Here is a 15425-nt window from a genome sequence, read left to right as displayed (position 1 = left end):
GCTGGGTGTCAGCAGAGCTCCGCCGCCGGCTCCGAGCCCCATCCCCGAGCCGTGACCATCTTTGGTAGCGCAGCCGGGCAGGAAGCGGCGGCCGCGGCTTCTCCTCCTCCTCCTCCTCTTCTTCCTCCTCCTCCTTGCCAGCCTGGCAACGTGTCCCAGCCATTACCGGGACAGTGTCCCGTTCCTTCCCGGTCAATGTCCCAACCCCTTTCGGGGGTCCCAAACCTCCTGAGGACCCCCCCATACCCCAGCAGCCCCTCCTGGGGCACGAGCAGCCCACCCGGCAGGGTCCCAGCTGGCCCTGCTGGGGCTCTCAGACGCCCCCAGCCCCTCGGTGCGAACCCCGGAGCCTCCCCAGCCCCTCGGTGCGACCCTTTGGGGGTCCCGGAGCCCTCCCAGCCCCTCCAGGGGTCCCAAATCCCCCCGGGGGTCCCGAACTCGTAACCCCGCCCACACATGAGACCACGCCCATCACCACGCCCATCGCATAATAAACCGCGCCTTCCATTCAATCCACCAATCGCAGGGCGGAATCCGCCCCGAAGCTCCACCCCTTTCACCACACCTCTCAGCCGTTCTGGCCACGCCTCCCGTCCCGACCACCAATCGCACGGCGGCTCTCCCCAAGCCCCGCCCCCCCGCCGCGCCGCGCCGCTCGCCGTGCGCACATCCGGCGCGCGGGGCGGGGGCCGGAAGCGGCGGGCGCGGCGGGGCTGGGCGGCGCCGGGAGCGGCGGAGCGGGAGCGGCCGGGGGTGAGCACCGGGCACGGCCCGGGTCCCAGGGTGGGAGCGAGCGAACGAGCGAGCGAGCGGCACCGGGCACGGCCGGGGATGAGGAGCTGAGGGTGGGAGTGAACGGCACCGGGCACCGGGCACGGCCCAGCTGAGGGTCCGAGGATGGGAGTGAGCGAGCGGCACCGGGCACGGCCCGGCTGGGGATGTGAGGGTGGGAGTGAACGGTGCTGGCACCGGGCACCGCGTACGGCCCAGGCTGAGGATCCGAGGGTCCGTGAGTGGGAGTGAGCGGCACCGGGCACTGGGCACGGCCGGGACTGAGCGCGGATCGGCACCGGGCACGGCCACATCTGGGGGCGGTACCGGCGAGAGTGAGCGGGCACCGGGATCACGACCGGGCACCGGGATCGCGACCAGCCACGGGATCAGGACCGGGCACCGGGACCAGGACGCGGCCCAGCCCCGGGAGCAGTACCGGGGACCGCAGGACCGGGGCCGGTGGGAGATGCCGGGCCGGGCGGCAGGAGAAGCCCCGGCCCGGTTGATGGGGGTGGATCCCCCAAAGGCGGCGGTTTGGGGTGAATTTGACCCAGAACGGTGCAGACACCCCCGCAGGGCTCTCTCGGTTACCGGGGCTCACCGGCACGGGCAGGCGGGGCCGATCCGCTTTTTGGGGATTTCTGTTCTCCCACACCCCGGGCTCCCTCTCCATCCCCGGGTGGTTCCCGTTCCCAGCCCGTTGCCGGTTCCTCCTCTGCCTTGTGCCTGGGATGGGATCAATGTGTGATTCCAAAGCATTCCGTGCCGGCCAAAGGGAAAATTACAATAATTACTGGATTGCTTGGCAAATCCCGGGGTTCTGGAATCCCCCCAGGTGCCCTGAGAACCCAGGGATCCGCGGCATCGGGGCACTGCCGTGTGTGCCCGTCCTGTTCCTGTGTCCCTGCGATATTGCTGAGCTCTCTGAAAGCCGAAAATACCCCAAATTATCCATGCAGAGAGTTCGGCCGAGCTGGGGCAGGCTCAGAGGGATGCTGAGCATTCCCAGGCTCAATATCCCCAGTTATTCATGCAGAGGGTTCAGTTTGTGCTGGGGCAGGCTCAGAGGGATGCTGAGCATTCCCGAGTTCAATATCCCCAGTTATTCATGCAGAGAGCTCAGTCTGAGCTGGGGCAGGCTCAGGATTGATGCTGAGCACTCCCAGGCTCAATATCCCCAGTTATTCATGCACAAACCCTCAGTCTGAGCTGTGCCAGGCTCGGGATTGATGCTGAGCACTCCCAGGCTCAATATCCCCAGTTATTCATGCAGAGAGCTCAGTCTGAGCTGGGGCAGGCTCGGGATTGATGCTGAGCACTCCCAGGCTCAATATCCCCAGTTATTCATGCACAAACCCTCAGTCTGAGCTGTGCCAGGCTCGGGATTGATGCTGAGCACTCCCAGGCTCAATCCCCCCAGTTATTCATGCACAAACCCTCAGTTTGTGCTGGGGCAGGCTCAGGATTGATGCTGAGCACTCCCAGGCTCAATCCCCCCAGTTATTCATGCACAAACCCTCAGTTTGTGCTGGGGCAGGCTCAGGATTGATGCTGAGCACTCCCAGGCTCAGCATTCCCGATCTGCAGCTCCCTGCTGCTCCCAGCCCTGCTCAGAGCCCACATCCTTGGTTACCTCCCTGCTGGATTCATCGCCCTGGCAGGCAGAGGAAGTGAGAGGAGGGTGGCAGCTGAGGCTGGCAGGCACAAACCTCCCAATTCAGAGGATTGTGCTGAAAAAGGAGCCTTTGCTCCAGCGCTGAGCTTTAACCCCCTCTTAACCTGTGAGCAAAACAGCAAATAACATTTCCAACGGCTTCAGGAGGGTTTGTTGTATGGGAAAGCTGGAGCAGGGGCCAGATGGATTTTTATTTTTTTTTTTAAAGCACTCTTGGTTTTCTAAATCAAGTGGATCTGAAATAGCAGGAGCAGGCAGCACGGGTTCTGGCGCAGTGTCAGCAAGTATTGTTGGATAGAAACAGCTGAGATCTCTGTCCTGGCAGCTGCTGGGACCAGCAATAGCTGTCTTGTGTTCATGGCAGCTCCTGACCACTGCCTAAATTCAGGCTTTTGACTCCTGCCTTGAGGAGCTGAACTGTTTAAAAAAGCAAAAAAAAAAAAAAATTCTCCGGGCTTTTGGCAGATATAAACGTTGGAAATCATCTGGTAGCTGATCCCCTGAGATATCCCAGTGTCAGCTCAGAAATAAACTGTGGTATGTTCCTAATTTAGTTGTCCCATCTTTATTTCTTTTGCCTGTAGGAACAGGAAGTGGCTGATGCAAATGTGGTGGTGCTGACAGCAGAGTGTCGGGCTCGCTGTGAGCACAGGCGTAGGTTTGGCTTGCTTTGCCTGTAAAACCAACATTTGTGTCTTCCAGAACGCCTCAGGAAGGGCTCAGGTTCATGTGCTGTCTCAGGCAAGGAAATAATTTCATTTTTTTGAGAATTTTTCACTCTGAGGCTGGGACAGGCCAGCTCCTTGATGTTCCCCAAGCTCCTCTTGCTGGGATGTGCAGGGTTTGGAGTAAATGATGTTTTTAGCAATAAAATCCTTTTATTTATTGCTCTGCTCAGCCTGTTTGTGGCACAGCATGTCCCAGGCTGAGATGGGAATAAAGGGCAGTTGATGGCTGAACAAATGTGCTGTGAAAAGGAATGGCCCCTCTGGCCCTGGGTGAAACTGTGTTTGCTGCTTCTGCTCCGCTGCTAATCAAAGTTCAATTGAATCGGAACGAGATTTAAATATAAATCCTGTGTTGATGTTCTGGAAGTGAGACCCGGGAAAGCCTCCCTCATCCCTCTGAAGGAGAGCAAAAATGACTCCTGGATGATCTGTAGAACAAAAAAAAAAATTATTTTTGGGGTGGTCTGTGTTCTCATCTTCCTCTTCAGAGGAGGGGAAACAAAATATGATAATTTGCACTGAGACATGTAAAGTCGTTTTGTCACTTTCTGTGGAATTATTTTATATTTACAGGCCAGTAGACAAAACACCGTCTAGGTGCAGTCCTGTGTGCTTGTTTTTATTTTCCTTGCTGATTGTTAATCTCTGATTTAGTTACAGCTCAATCTTTTTATTTCCCTCCGTGTGGGTACCCAGGCAGCAGAAATAACTTCATCCACAGGGCAAAGAGCACAGGGAGGGTGAGTCAAGGGGAGTGACTGGCATCCAGGACTTTGGGTTGCCTGCCCTTAGCTCTCATTCTGCTGCCAATTTACCAACTGACTTATCTTTTAAGTTGCCCTAATGCCGCCCATTAAAAGGAAATTAAAATGAGTTCACCATCTGCCTGGCAGCAGCAGGTTTGCCGAGCTGCTGTGGGGCATTGGGTTTTGGTGGATAAACAAGGCAGGACTTGTCAAATGCAGGGAGAGGGAGCATGGGATCCCAAGGAATGCTGATTTTGGGGATTTTGGGGTGTTAATCCCACCCAGAGCTGAGGGATGTGCTACTCCAGCAGCTTCCTTTGCTGCCAGGGTAGGAAGCAGTTTTCCAGTTCTCCATCTGGATTTTCTGCCCTGTAATCCTGACCCAAGCTGCAGTTTGTCCCTGCTGGGGTACAAAGCAGTTTAGCAGTTTTCCATCTGGATTTTCTACCTGGTAATCCTGATCAGAGCTGCAGTTTGCTCCTGCTAGGGTAGGAAGCAGTTTTCCAGTTCTCCATCTGGATTTTGTGCCCAATATTCCTGATCAGAGCTGCAGTTTGCTCCTGCTAGGGTAGAAAGCAGTTTTCCAGTTCTCCATCTGGATTTTCTGCCCAATATTCCTGATCAGAGCTGCAGTTTGCCCCTGCTGGGGTAGGAAGCAGTTTTCCAGTTCTCCATCTGGATTTTCTGCCTGGTAATCCTGCTCAGAGCTGCAGTTTGGGCAGTGGGGCTGATCAGATTAGAGCCTTGCCAGGGATCAGTGCTGCAGAGCTTTGTTTGAGTCAGTTTGATTGGAGTTTGAGTCAGGCTGGTTTTTCAGAGGGCTGGTTTCAGGCACAGCCTGCACTGCTGTGTGCTGAGAACAGGACTGCTCTTTACAGCATTTTCAGGTTGTTCTGCTCAGGAGACCACAGCTCTGTGCAGCCCCCAAAAGCCTGTAATAAACAATAATAATTTGGTTGCCAGTGCACTCAGGCGCTTTGTTAAGTGTTAAATTTACCCAGTTTTAACTGGTGGCTGTCCTGGTAGTGCCAAGCAGAGGTGACAGTGGGGTTTCAAACAAGACCATGGGGCAGAGCTTGAACAGATTTCTCTTCCAGAGCAGCTCTCTGCATGACCAGGCCATGTAAAATGTGATTTAACTGTTGCAGCAGATGGGACTGAAGGCCAGAGAACAGATTCTGCTTGTGCTGGCAGGATCCATGAGCAAATCAGTTTGGAGAGATCACTGTGATGACATTTCCAGTGTTAATTTTCTGATGGCTGGGGAAAATACTGCTCTGGGTGCCTGCTGCCCTGTCTGAGCATGGAAGTGGCTTTTTGGGGGGAAATCCCACATTTTGTGAGTGGGGGCAGCACAGCCAGCCCAGCTCTGTCCTGGCTGTGCTCCCAGGGGAGCTCAGGTTTTTGGAGGGCTTGGAATTAATGATGCAGGGCTGGAATTGAAGATGCAGGGCTGACAATTAAAGATGCAGGGCTGGAATTAAAGATGCTCACAGTTGAAGATGCAGGGCTCCCAATTAATTGAAGATGCAGGGCTCACAATTAAAGATGCAGGGCTGGAATCAAAGATGCTCACAGTTGAAGATGCAGGGCTGGAATTAAAGATGCTCACAGTTGAAGATGCAGGGCTCCCAATTAATGATGCAGGGCTGGAATCAAAGATGCAGAGCTCACAATTAATGATGCAGAGCTGTTCATTGCTCTGATGCCGCAGAGTTTCAGCTCTTCTGGACTCTTTTTTTTGGTGTATCTGGAAGCCATCCAGTGGGGTTTGTGCACAGTGTGTGCCCTGGTTCAGCACAAACAGAGGAGGAAGCTGCTTCTCTTCCTCCTCTCCCCTGCCCCTCGAAGCAGGGCTGCCTCTCCTGCTGCAAGGAGGGAGACAAGGGTGGAAAAAGGGCCTTGTTTGTCTTGTGACATCAGTGCTGGGCTCATGACTAACGCTGGATCTGCCCCACATCCTCTGGAAATGAGGTGAGACCGTGCACTCTGAAGCAGCAGGGCTGGTGAACAAAAGCAAAACTCGCAGTGAGAACTCGAGGTTTCCTCTCAGAGGGGATCCAGGGTCAGCCCGGCTGAGCAAACCCTGCCTTCCTCTCTAGGGGTGTTTGGGGAAGGATCTCCCCCTCCAGACAGGGCTTTGAGCCTCAGCAGGCTGCAGAGGGGAGCTGTGTGCAGGCCACCACGGTGATTCGTGCTGTGAAACCTTTCTGATGAGTGCTGATAAGATAAAAATGCCCCAGTGGCTGCGCTGCTCCCTGCCTGCATTCCCTGGGCATTGCTGTGCAGGCAGCCTGACCTGTCTGGTTGCTCGCTGCAGAGCAGTCATTAATGGAAAGTTTCTGTGACTTTTAAGACTTTTTCCAGATGACATGCAGCCAATGGCTGGCGTGCCTGGGCCCCTTTCCTGTGTGGTGGCTGCAGAGGAAGAGCAAGGGCTGTTGTTGCACAAGCAGCTCTGCTGCCTCAGCTCGTGCAGCTGCCAGGGTGGCTCAGGCTCTGTGCTGGCTGATCCTGAGCTCACAGATGCTCCTGGGAGCAGTTCAGGACTCCAGGAGGTCCTTGCAGATGCATTTGGAGACTTAAATCCAGTAGTTTTCACCTGGAGTGTGTGAGCTCCCAGCAGAGCAGTGGCTGTGTGGGACTTTGGCCAGGAGCTGACTGCACTGAGGGCCTGGGCACACCTTTGTGGTGTCACTACGAGGTTAGAAGGTGGAAGTTTCACGTCCTTACACGTGTAAGGAGCCCTTAAAATGGAATAGGAACTATTCAGGAGCGAGTGTGGCAACAGCAAGAGGCTGTTGTGTAACCCAGCTGTCTGTGTAATGGCAGGGTGCACTGCTGGCCATCCTCAGGGTGCACAGCTGGGCTGGAATGGTTCTCCTGCAACCGGTAGAGCTTGTAGCAGCCAGCCATAAACCCCGTGTGGCACCTGGGGATGGGGTAACTGTGTCCCGTTGTGCAGGTTGTGGACAGCAGCAGACATGGAGAGGCTGGTGGAGCGCCTGGAGAAGGCTGTGGAGCGCCTGGAGAACGTGTGCCAAGGCCCTGGCATGTGTGGAGATTCCTCTGCCAAAGGTGAGGCCCAGGGCAGTCCCAGGGCACTGCAGAGCTGGCACAGGGCTCGCTCTGGGGCAGCCAGGCTGGAGGGGCTGCCCATGGAGATAAAAACTCTGTGGCTGCAGCACTTCCCCAGCCTGGGCTCAGCCTCCTGCAGGTGGGGGGTGCTGTGGCAGCCTGGGGGGTGCTGTGGCAGCCTGGGGGTGCTCCTGGTGATCTCTGTGCTCTGTTTTTCCCACAGGAGTGGCTCAGTACGTGCAGGCTTTCGATGCCCTTCTGGCCGGGCCCGTGGCTGAGTACGCCAAGATCAGCAGAGAAGTCGGTGGGGATGTGCAGAAGCACGTAAGGACCCTGTTCCCCCTCTGCTCCAGGGGTGCTGCCTATCCCTCCTCAGGGCTGCAAGGGCCAGATTTGCTGTCAGAATCTGCATTCCCCTAGCACTGTGTCCCAGGACCTTTGTAATCCCTCAGGGTTCAAAGCAGATGCACAGATAAGCTCCAGGTTGCCACCTACACACTCAGGGTGGACCAAACCTTCTCCTGGAGATCCTGAAGTGCCTGGCTGTGTCCAGACCTCCTTCAGGAGGCCTGAAAGCTCCCCAGCTCCCTCTGCTGAGGTTCCCCTGAGGATGGGTTCCTCCAGGAATGTGTTTTGGGTTGGTGTGGGTGGTTCCTCACAGCTGGGGTGGTTTGTGGTGTTCCACAAGGGAATCTCCCTCATGTTTGTGTCTGTCCTCAGGCTGAGATGGTCCATGCAGGCCTGATGAGTGAGAGGGCTCTTCTGGTGGTGGCATCTCAGCACCAGCAGCCAGCAGAGGTGAGTGTCCCCATCCTGCTCCAGTTCCTCTTTTGGCCCAGCTGTGGTGACAGTGTTCACAGGGGTCTGAGGGTGAGGGAAGAGATGAGGATCTGACTCCATGTTTCAGAAGGCTTGATTTATTATTTTATTATATATATTGTATTAAAACTGTACTAAAAGAATAGAAGAAAGGATTTCATCAGCAGGCTGGCTAAGAATAGAAAAAGAAGGAATGATAACAAAGGTTTGTGGCTTGGCTCTCTGTCTGAGCCAGCTGACTGTTATTGGCCATTAATGAGAAACAACCCCATGAGACCAATCCCAGATGCCCCTGTTGCATTCCACAGCAGCAGATAACCATTGTTTACATTTTGTTCCTGAGGGCTCTCAGCTTCTCAGGAGGAAAAACCCTAAGGAAAGGATTTTCCATAAAAAATCTCATGGCTACAGCCCAGCTGTGACAGCCCAGGTTCCCCCAGCACTCACAGCCACCCCTGACCTGAGGGCAGAGGTTTCTGATCAGGGGTTTCTGATCAGGGGTTTCTGATTAGGGAATTTCTGATCAGGGGTTTCTGATCCGGGATTTCCCACACTCTGAGGGCATGAACTGCTCTGGGTGCTCCCCAATATTGGCCAGAACCAGATGTTGGTTCTGGGAGCTGCAGAACTGACATTTCCCAGTTGTTACAGCAGCTGTGGGGCTGTCAGCTCCCAGCCTCTGCCTCCAGTTTCACCTGGCACCAGCTCTGCTCAATCAGTGCTCCCTGAGAAGCTGCAGACAGGAGCCACCCTGGGATTTGTGGAGCTCCTGCTTTTCATTATGTGATGCTGCTCAGAGACTTTGAGGCATCAAACTCCTCCAGGAGCAGAGCAGACACTTGTCTCTGCTGAATGGCCTCTGAATAATGGCTGGGCTTTTAGGATTGATTTGTCCTTAGCAGGTAATTTAACACTTTACCCTGGGCTGCTGCTTCTCAGCAGGATGTGTGCCTGAGAATCTGATCCTGAATGCATTGGCTTTTCCCTGCTGAGAACTGTATTTTCCTGAGCAACAGGATCCCACCTTGCTTTTCTTTGCAGTTATTATCTCACTCAGTCGTGCCTTCTACTGTTTCATTGTGGGAGCTGGATTGCTGTGCTCCTTTCCTGTTCACTGCAAAATAGATCTGCATTTTTTTCCCCCAAAATCAGCGTTGGAGGGTTGTTGTGTTCCACCAGGCTTGCTGGGATGCAGCCCTGTGCAGCCTCTAGCCTGAGAACCTGCTTACAAATCCCACGGCCACGTTATTTAAATAAAGGATTATGAACAAAGAGCAGCCTTAATCTAGGGTAGCTCTTTGTGCAGGTTGTCTGGCAGGAGTCTAATTCTGGAGCAGCCAGTTTAAAATGCAAAATGTGTGAGCTCTCAGTGCTTGTGCTGAAGAATTTCCCCATCCTGGGACTGGAATGTGCTGCTGGGCTGGAGCTTCTGAAAGTGTGGCCTGGCCAGCAGTGCTTGGGACCTCTCAGTTTTCATCTAAACAGAGATGAAAAAGCAGCAAAAGCAGAAGCTGAGGTTTTGGAAGGCGAGTTTTGCCCAAATTTGTCCCTCTCTGCTGCCACCAGCAGGAGACTCTCGGATGCTAAAGGAAGGGAAAGTTTCCTCAGAGGCATCTCTGGAAATGTGGAATTGGCTCTTTGCTGTCTCTGACCCCAGAGCACTTCTGGCACTTCCAGTCAGCATTCCAAGGGAACAGCACACAGGAACAAACTTTTATCGTCCAAAAACTGAAGGATTGACTCGAGAAATAACTGGAATCCTCAAATCTGGCTTGGTGGGGGTGACCTTAGAACTTGCTGGGACTCTGGTTGTGGATGGGCTGTGGGTGCCAAACCTGCCCAGCACCCCTTTCTCCGAGGGTTCATGGAGGAGAGGAAAAATTCCACAAACTGTGTTGGAACAAAAGAACCCAGGAAAGGCAAATGCTATTTCTGTCCTCGTTACTAACAAGCCCTGTCAGTGTCTCCTGGATTGAACATGAGTCACAGATCTTGGCGTTCTCCCACGGCGCCGATCCGGTGGGAGCAATGACTTCAGCTGGAGGAGCTGCCTGTGGGACCAGGCCTGGACAGGAGCTGCAGCAGCCACTGCTGCCAGCTGGAGTCTTGTTCTGAGTCCCCACCAGCTCAGCTGTGCAGCCATTGCAGAGCCATTCCAGTGCTAATTAATCTCTTTGATTGTGTGTCGTTTGCAGAACGCCTTCTCAGAGCTCCTCAAGCCCATCTCGGAGCAGATCCAGGCTGTGCAGAACTTCAGGGAGAAGAACCGTGGCAGCAAACTCTTCAACCACTTGTCAGCAGTCAGTGAGAGCATCCCAGCCCTGGGCTGGGTGGCCATGGTGAGGACTCCATGGGAAGGGAGTTTCCTTGGGCTGCTGGGGAGGTTCTGGTGGGCTGCTCAGTGCCAACGTGTTCTCTGTGCCCTAGGCTCCAAAGCCTGGTCCTTACGTGAAGGAGATGACCGATGCTGCCATGTTTTACACCAACAGGATCCTCAAGGAGTACAAGGATGTGTAAGTTCACCTTTTCTCCCAGGGCTGGTGTTGAGCTTGGCCGGCTGGGGCTGTGTGAGTGTTCACTGGGTCTGAGGGTGAGGGAGGAGATGAGGATCTGACTCCATGTTTCAGAAGGCTGATTTATTGTTTTATCACATATATTATATTAAAACTATACTGAAAGAATAGAAGAAAGTATTTCATCAGCAGGCTGGCTAAGAATAGAAGAAGAAGGAATGATAACAAAGGTTTGTGACTGACCAGAGAGTCTGAGCCAGCTGACTGTGATTGGCCATTAATTAGAAACAACCCCATGAGACCAATCCCAGATGCACCTGTTGCACTCCACAGCAGCAGATAATCATTGTTTACATTTTGTTCCTGAGGCCTCTCAGCTTCTCAGGAGGAAAAATCCTAAGGAAAGGATATTTCATAAAATGTGTTTGTGACAGGGCTGCTCCAGCATCTGCCCACAGCCGCTTCCCTCAGCCTTTAATTCCTCCTCTTTGTGTTCTCAGAGACAAAAAACAAGTGGACTGGGTGAAAGCTTACCTGAGCATCTGGACGGAGCTGCAGGCCTACATCAAGGAGTACCACACCACAGGGCTGACCTGGAGCAAAACAGTGAGTGCTGCTGCAGCAGGGAGCCTGGGGAGGGCTCGGCGGGGCAGGAGCGGGGCCGGTGCCAGCTCCTTTCCTCTTCCCTGCTCTTCCAGGGTCCTGTGGCCACAGCAGGGGCTAAAGCAGCCCCTGCCCCCCCGGCTGGGCCTGCACCCCCACCTCCAGGGCCTCCCCCTCCTCCTGCCCCCGTGAGCTCCGGCACGGACGACTCGGCCTCGCGCTCGGCGCTGTTCGCGCAGATCAACCGGGGAGAAGGGATCACCTCGGGTATGTGGGGGCTCAGCGAGGGAGGGACTGCTCTGCTGCTGCTCCTGCTGCTGTGTCTCCTTGTTTTCCTGCTGCCCCTCAATGCACCTGCTTAAAAAAGACATAAAAACCCACCAGCCCCACTCCGGGGCTGACGCTTTCCCAGGGACAAATGTGTGGGGTAAATGTGGAGGGTGGCAGCCCTAGAAGGTTGATGAGTAGGAGGAAGATTATGAGGGATGTTAAAATTAGGGCTCATTTGTGTCCTTTTTTGTCTAGGGGTATTATTGGTTGTTTTGTGACTAGGTTGATAAACCATAGCTGGAGGGTTGAGAGTCAGTAATTCATGGATTGTCTGGGGAGGGAAGTGAGAGAGCTGGGAATGTTACTGAGATGAGGATTGTCACCCTCATCTGGCAGGTGAGGATTGTCCCTCATCATTGTCACCCTCACCTGGCAGGTGGAGCAAGGCATGAACTTAATACCTGAGGCTGAGCCCTTTGGTTGCCTGCATCTTTCTGGTGCAAAAAGTGCAATTTGGCAGCTGTTGTTTGCACAAATTTTCCCTTTTTTGTGTTCCCTGGTGAGCACATCAGTTCCGGAGGTGCTGGGCTCAGGGCTTTTCCCAGCTGCAGAGTGGAAGAGCTGTGGCACACTCTGGTTCTGTGGTTTATGTTGTGTTCTTGTCATTATTGCAGCAGCATTTCCTGCTTCCTCCTTCCCTTCCTGTCACTCACACTTAGCCCCAGCCTCAGGAGTTTATTTGTGTTTTGACAAGAGTTATCTTAGCTAGGATAACCACCGATGCCTGGTGTTTGGGGAGCTGCATTCCTGGAGGGGAGCTGGCTCTCAGCTTTGCCTTCTCTTGCAGGCTTGAGGCACGTCTCAGATGACATGAAAACCCACAAGAATCCAGCCCTGAAGAACCAGGGGGGCCCCGTGAGAAGCGGCCCCAAACCTTTCACTGCTCCCAAACCTGCCTGTAATGCAAACCCCTCCCCAAAGGCACCTCCTTTGCTAGAATTAGAAGGCAAAAAGTGGAGAGTGGTGAGTGCCTGGTGCTGGCAGGAGTGGGTTGGAGGGATGGGAGCTTTGGAGAAGCAAAGGGGGCTCTTCTGGAGAACTTTGTCCTAAGAGGCACCAGCCTGAAGGCACCTGATTGTTTTTAAAGGGATTTTCATGGATTAATTGCTCTGCATTCAGAAAATGAAGTCCGTTTCCTCTGCCTTTTCAGGAAAACCAGGAGAATGCCACTAACCTGGTGATCAGTGACACAGAACTGAAGCAGGTAGCTTATGTTTTCAAGTGCACAAACAGCACGCTCCAAATCAAAGGCAAGATCAACTCCATCACCCTGGGTGAGTGGGGAGAGCCCTGGGAGCTGCTGCTGGTGTGTGTGTGCAGGAGCTGGGGCCTCCAAAACCTCTGTGCCCTGATCTGCTTGTCTTTGCAGACAACTGCAAGAAGCTGGGTCTGGTGTTTGACGACGTGGTGGGCATTGTGGAGATCATCAACAGCAGGGATGTCAAAGTTCAGGTGAGTAAAAGTTCTTGTTCTCTCTCCTGGCTCTGGAGCAGTTGAATTTCCAGAGCAGGAGTGTGCAACTGTGGAGAATACCCATGGAACATCATCTGTCCTTTGGGAAAGGGCTGAAATTTGTGTCTTTGAGCTGTTTCAGGGTTTGGGTAAGAGCTGGTGGAAAAGCACCTTTGGCTGCCAAAGCAGGAGGGCAGCAGCAGGGCTTATTCCAGTTCAGTTTGGGCATCTCATTTGGGATGGTCAGTTTGCCCAAGTTTTGTTCTAAAGAAATCAGAACAAGAAATTGGGGAAAATCACAAACAAAAACTTTGGATTTCTGCTGAAGGTGGGAATATTTGAATCCTGTGCGATCGTCACGGGGAGGGCTTGGAGTCCAACCTCTTGCCTTGAAAGAAAACACCTCAAAAATTGCTGTGGCTAATTTTTGGCTAAAAAATTAGCCAGTTTAGGCTAATTGTGCTCTGGCCCTGCCAGGTCATGGGTAAAGTGCCAACGATTTCCATCAACAAGACAGATGGGTGCCACGTGTACCTGAGCAAGAGCTCCCTCGACTGCGAGATCGTCAGTGCCAAGTCCTCGGAGATGAACGTGCTCATCCCCACCGACGGGGGGGACTTTGTAAGTGCAGTCCTTTGGGAGGTGGAAAACTTTGTAAGTTTGCTTTGGAATCCTCCTGCAGCCCTGCTGGGGGACGCAGGAGCTGTGTCTTGATAAAGCCCTGCAGGGTGTTGGTTACAGTGGGGTTTGTGGAGTTTGGAGGTTGTGAATGATGGTCTTTTTTATAAAAACAGCAAAAAGCATCTGTAAATAAGATTATTGCTGGTTTGTGAGAGCTGCTTATTCCTCAGGATCTCTTGGGGGCAGAACAGGCACCAGAGATGGTACAGGACAGCACAAAGCTGAGAAAAGAAATGGCTGAAGCAGTGGGAGTGGTTTCTAACTCAGCCATAAACTGATTTTTGACAACAGCTTTCTGTTTTTTCCCTCCAGACTGAATTCCCTGTCCCAGAACAGTTCAAGACAGTGTGGAACGGTCAGAAGTTGGTCACCACCGTGACAGAAATTGCTGGCTAAGCCGAAAAGCTCCAAGGCTCTCACCCTCCCCTGGCCCTGCTGTGGGACAAATCTGCTTTCAGATGATTTCTCTTAGATTTCTTGTACCTTTCTGCTCTCAAACTGCTTCTCTTCTACCCGAGAGACACAGCTGCCTGCCATCACTGAGGTTCCTGTGCCTGGGGCTTGGGGTAGGTGGTGGTTGTCACCTCTCTCAGCAGGAAGGTTCTTTTCTCTCTCCCCTTGTCCCATCTAACTGCAGCAATCGATCAGAGTCTCGGTGAACTCCACAGCCAGTCCTGGCAGTTGGCTTTCAGAGTGTTGTTTTTGTATTGCCTTTAAGCAAAACTGTTCCATGTGAGAGGAATGTTGTCCCCCTTTTTTACCAAGTGACAGTGTCTGTCAGAGGCCACAGCACCCAGCTGTCCTGGGCAGCTCCTGCAGGCTGCTCCCTCCAGCTCTCTGGAGCAGCTGCTGCCACCACAGGACACGGGAACGGTTTTGTCGGACCAAAGGCTGAGGACCTGGGCCAATTCCACCCTGATTTCTCTTCCATCATTCCCACTAGCTCAGTGCATTCCTGATTGTGCCATGACAGGAGGCTTTCGTGCCCCAGTGCCACAGGAAGGCTGCAGTTGGTGCCACCAGGGCCACCCAGCAGCCTGGCTGGTAGCTTGGAGCTGAGCACCTCTCATTCCATGAGCCCTCCACCTTCACAAGGCAACCTTTGCCCCAGGGCTTCCTTCCTGCAGCAGCTGAGCTCAGCTTCAGGCTGCCAGGACGGTTTTTCTCAAGCTGTGCCCTTCCCCAGAGGAAGGAGCTGCTCCATTCCAGGTCAGCAGTGCAGAGCTGTAAATACCAGAGTTGGATCAAGTCGGTTCATCACTCTCTTCCTCATCTGCAATCAGCCCCCTCTGAATCCTGCCCTTTTTCCCCTCCTGTTGCTTGGCTCTTTATTTTGGTGGAAGCTTTGTGGCCTCTGTTCCAGGGCCCTGGAGCAGAGTGATGGATCTCACAGTACTGTACTGACCCACAAAGGGAGCTGCACGTGCTTTGACCTTCATTTTTCCAACGCCTCGGGTGGCATAAGCATATCTGAAATGCATTTCTTCTGTCAAGTGTCAATGTTCTTTTTCTCTAGTACAAAACTTGCAAAAAAAAACAAAAAAAAAAAGGAAGAATTATGCAAATTTTTTTTTTTTAATTTGAAACTGTCCTGTGACTTGTACTTGTCTTCTCCTGAGGCTTGTGAAAAAACCTTTCTTATGTACTTAAGATTATACAGAAGATAGAATAAAGTTAATGCCAACTTGCTCATTACTGTGGCTCTTGTCTCATTTTTGGGGGGACAAGTTCCCAGTTCCCAGGAATACTTTTCCAGAATTTCCTCAGCTCCCCTCCAAACACAGTCAGCAGCTTTTATTTAGTTTATTAGATGGCAAGTTCTTTATTGATTTGTTGTACAAAAGAGCATAAACCAAGGCATTAGTTGAAAACTGTTCAAGCTGTTAATACTGCTGAATTCTAAACCCTCGTTAATTTTCCCAGAAACCCCAAAATTTGGCCTTTTCCCCCCTGCTGAAGCAGAGGCTGTGACATGATTGCCCTGCCTACCATGAGAGTCCTGCTGATCCCTGCATTAGTGAGCTGG

At 53.0% G+C, this 15425-nt stretch overlaps 1 protein-coding gene across 1 annotated transcript; it reads left to right on the top strand.

Annotated features, from left to right (window-relative positions):
- Positions 1-703: 703 nt before the first annotated feature.
- Positions 704-15094, top strand: CAP1 (cyclase associated actin cytoskeleton regulatory protein 1). Its single transcript, XM_054292272.1, has 13 exons — positions 704-753; positions 6889-7001; positions 7225-7325; positions 7722-7799; positions 10016-10159; positions 10248-10333; positions 10834-10939; positions 11032-11203; positions 12054-12229; positions 12417-12540; positions 12636-12718; positions 13196-13339; positions 13712-15094. The coding sequence occupies exons 2-13, from the start codon at positions 6908-6910 to the stop codon at positions 13793-13795; spliced, it is 1392 nt and encodes a 463-aa protein (XP_054148247.1). The 5' UTR covers positions 704-753; positions 6889-6907; the 3' UTR covers positions 13796-15094.
- The last annotated feature ends 331 nt before the right edge of the window (positions 15095-15425 follow it).

This window comes from Melozone crissalis, unplaced genomic scaffold, assembly GCF_028551555.1.
Source record: "Melozone crissalis strain CALT ecotype California unplaced genomic scaffold, PUWL_Pcris_2 ptg000108l_1, whole genome shotgun sequence".
Classification (NCBI taxonomy): Eukaryota; Metazoa; Chordata; class Aves; order Passeriformes; family Passerellidae; genus Melozone; species Melozone crissalis.
This window is presented reverse-complemented; position numbering and strand designations above follow the sequence as displayed.

Coding starts and splice junctions, on each gene's coding strand:
- CAP1 (XM_054292272.1), top strand. CDS start 6,908: ATGGAGAGGCTGGTGGAGCGCCTGGAGAAGGCTGTGGAGCGCCTGGAG. Junction 7,800..10,015: donor AGCACCAGCAGCCAGCAGAG/GTGAGTGTCCCC, acceptor TGTCGTTTGCAG/AACGCCTTCTCAGAGCTCCT. Junction 13,340..13,711: donor CCACCGACGGGGGGGACTTT/GTAAGTGCAGTC, acceptor TTTTCCCTCCAG/ACTGAATTCCCTGTCCCAGA.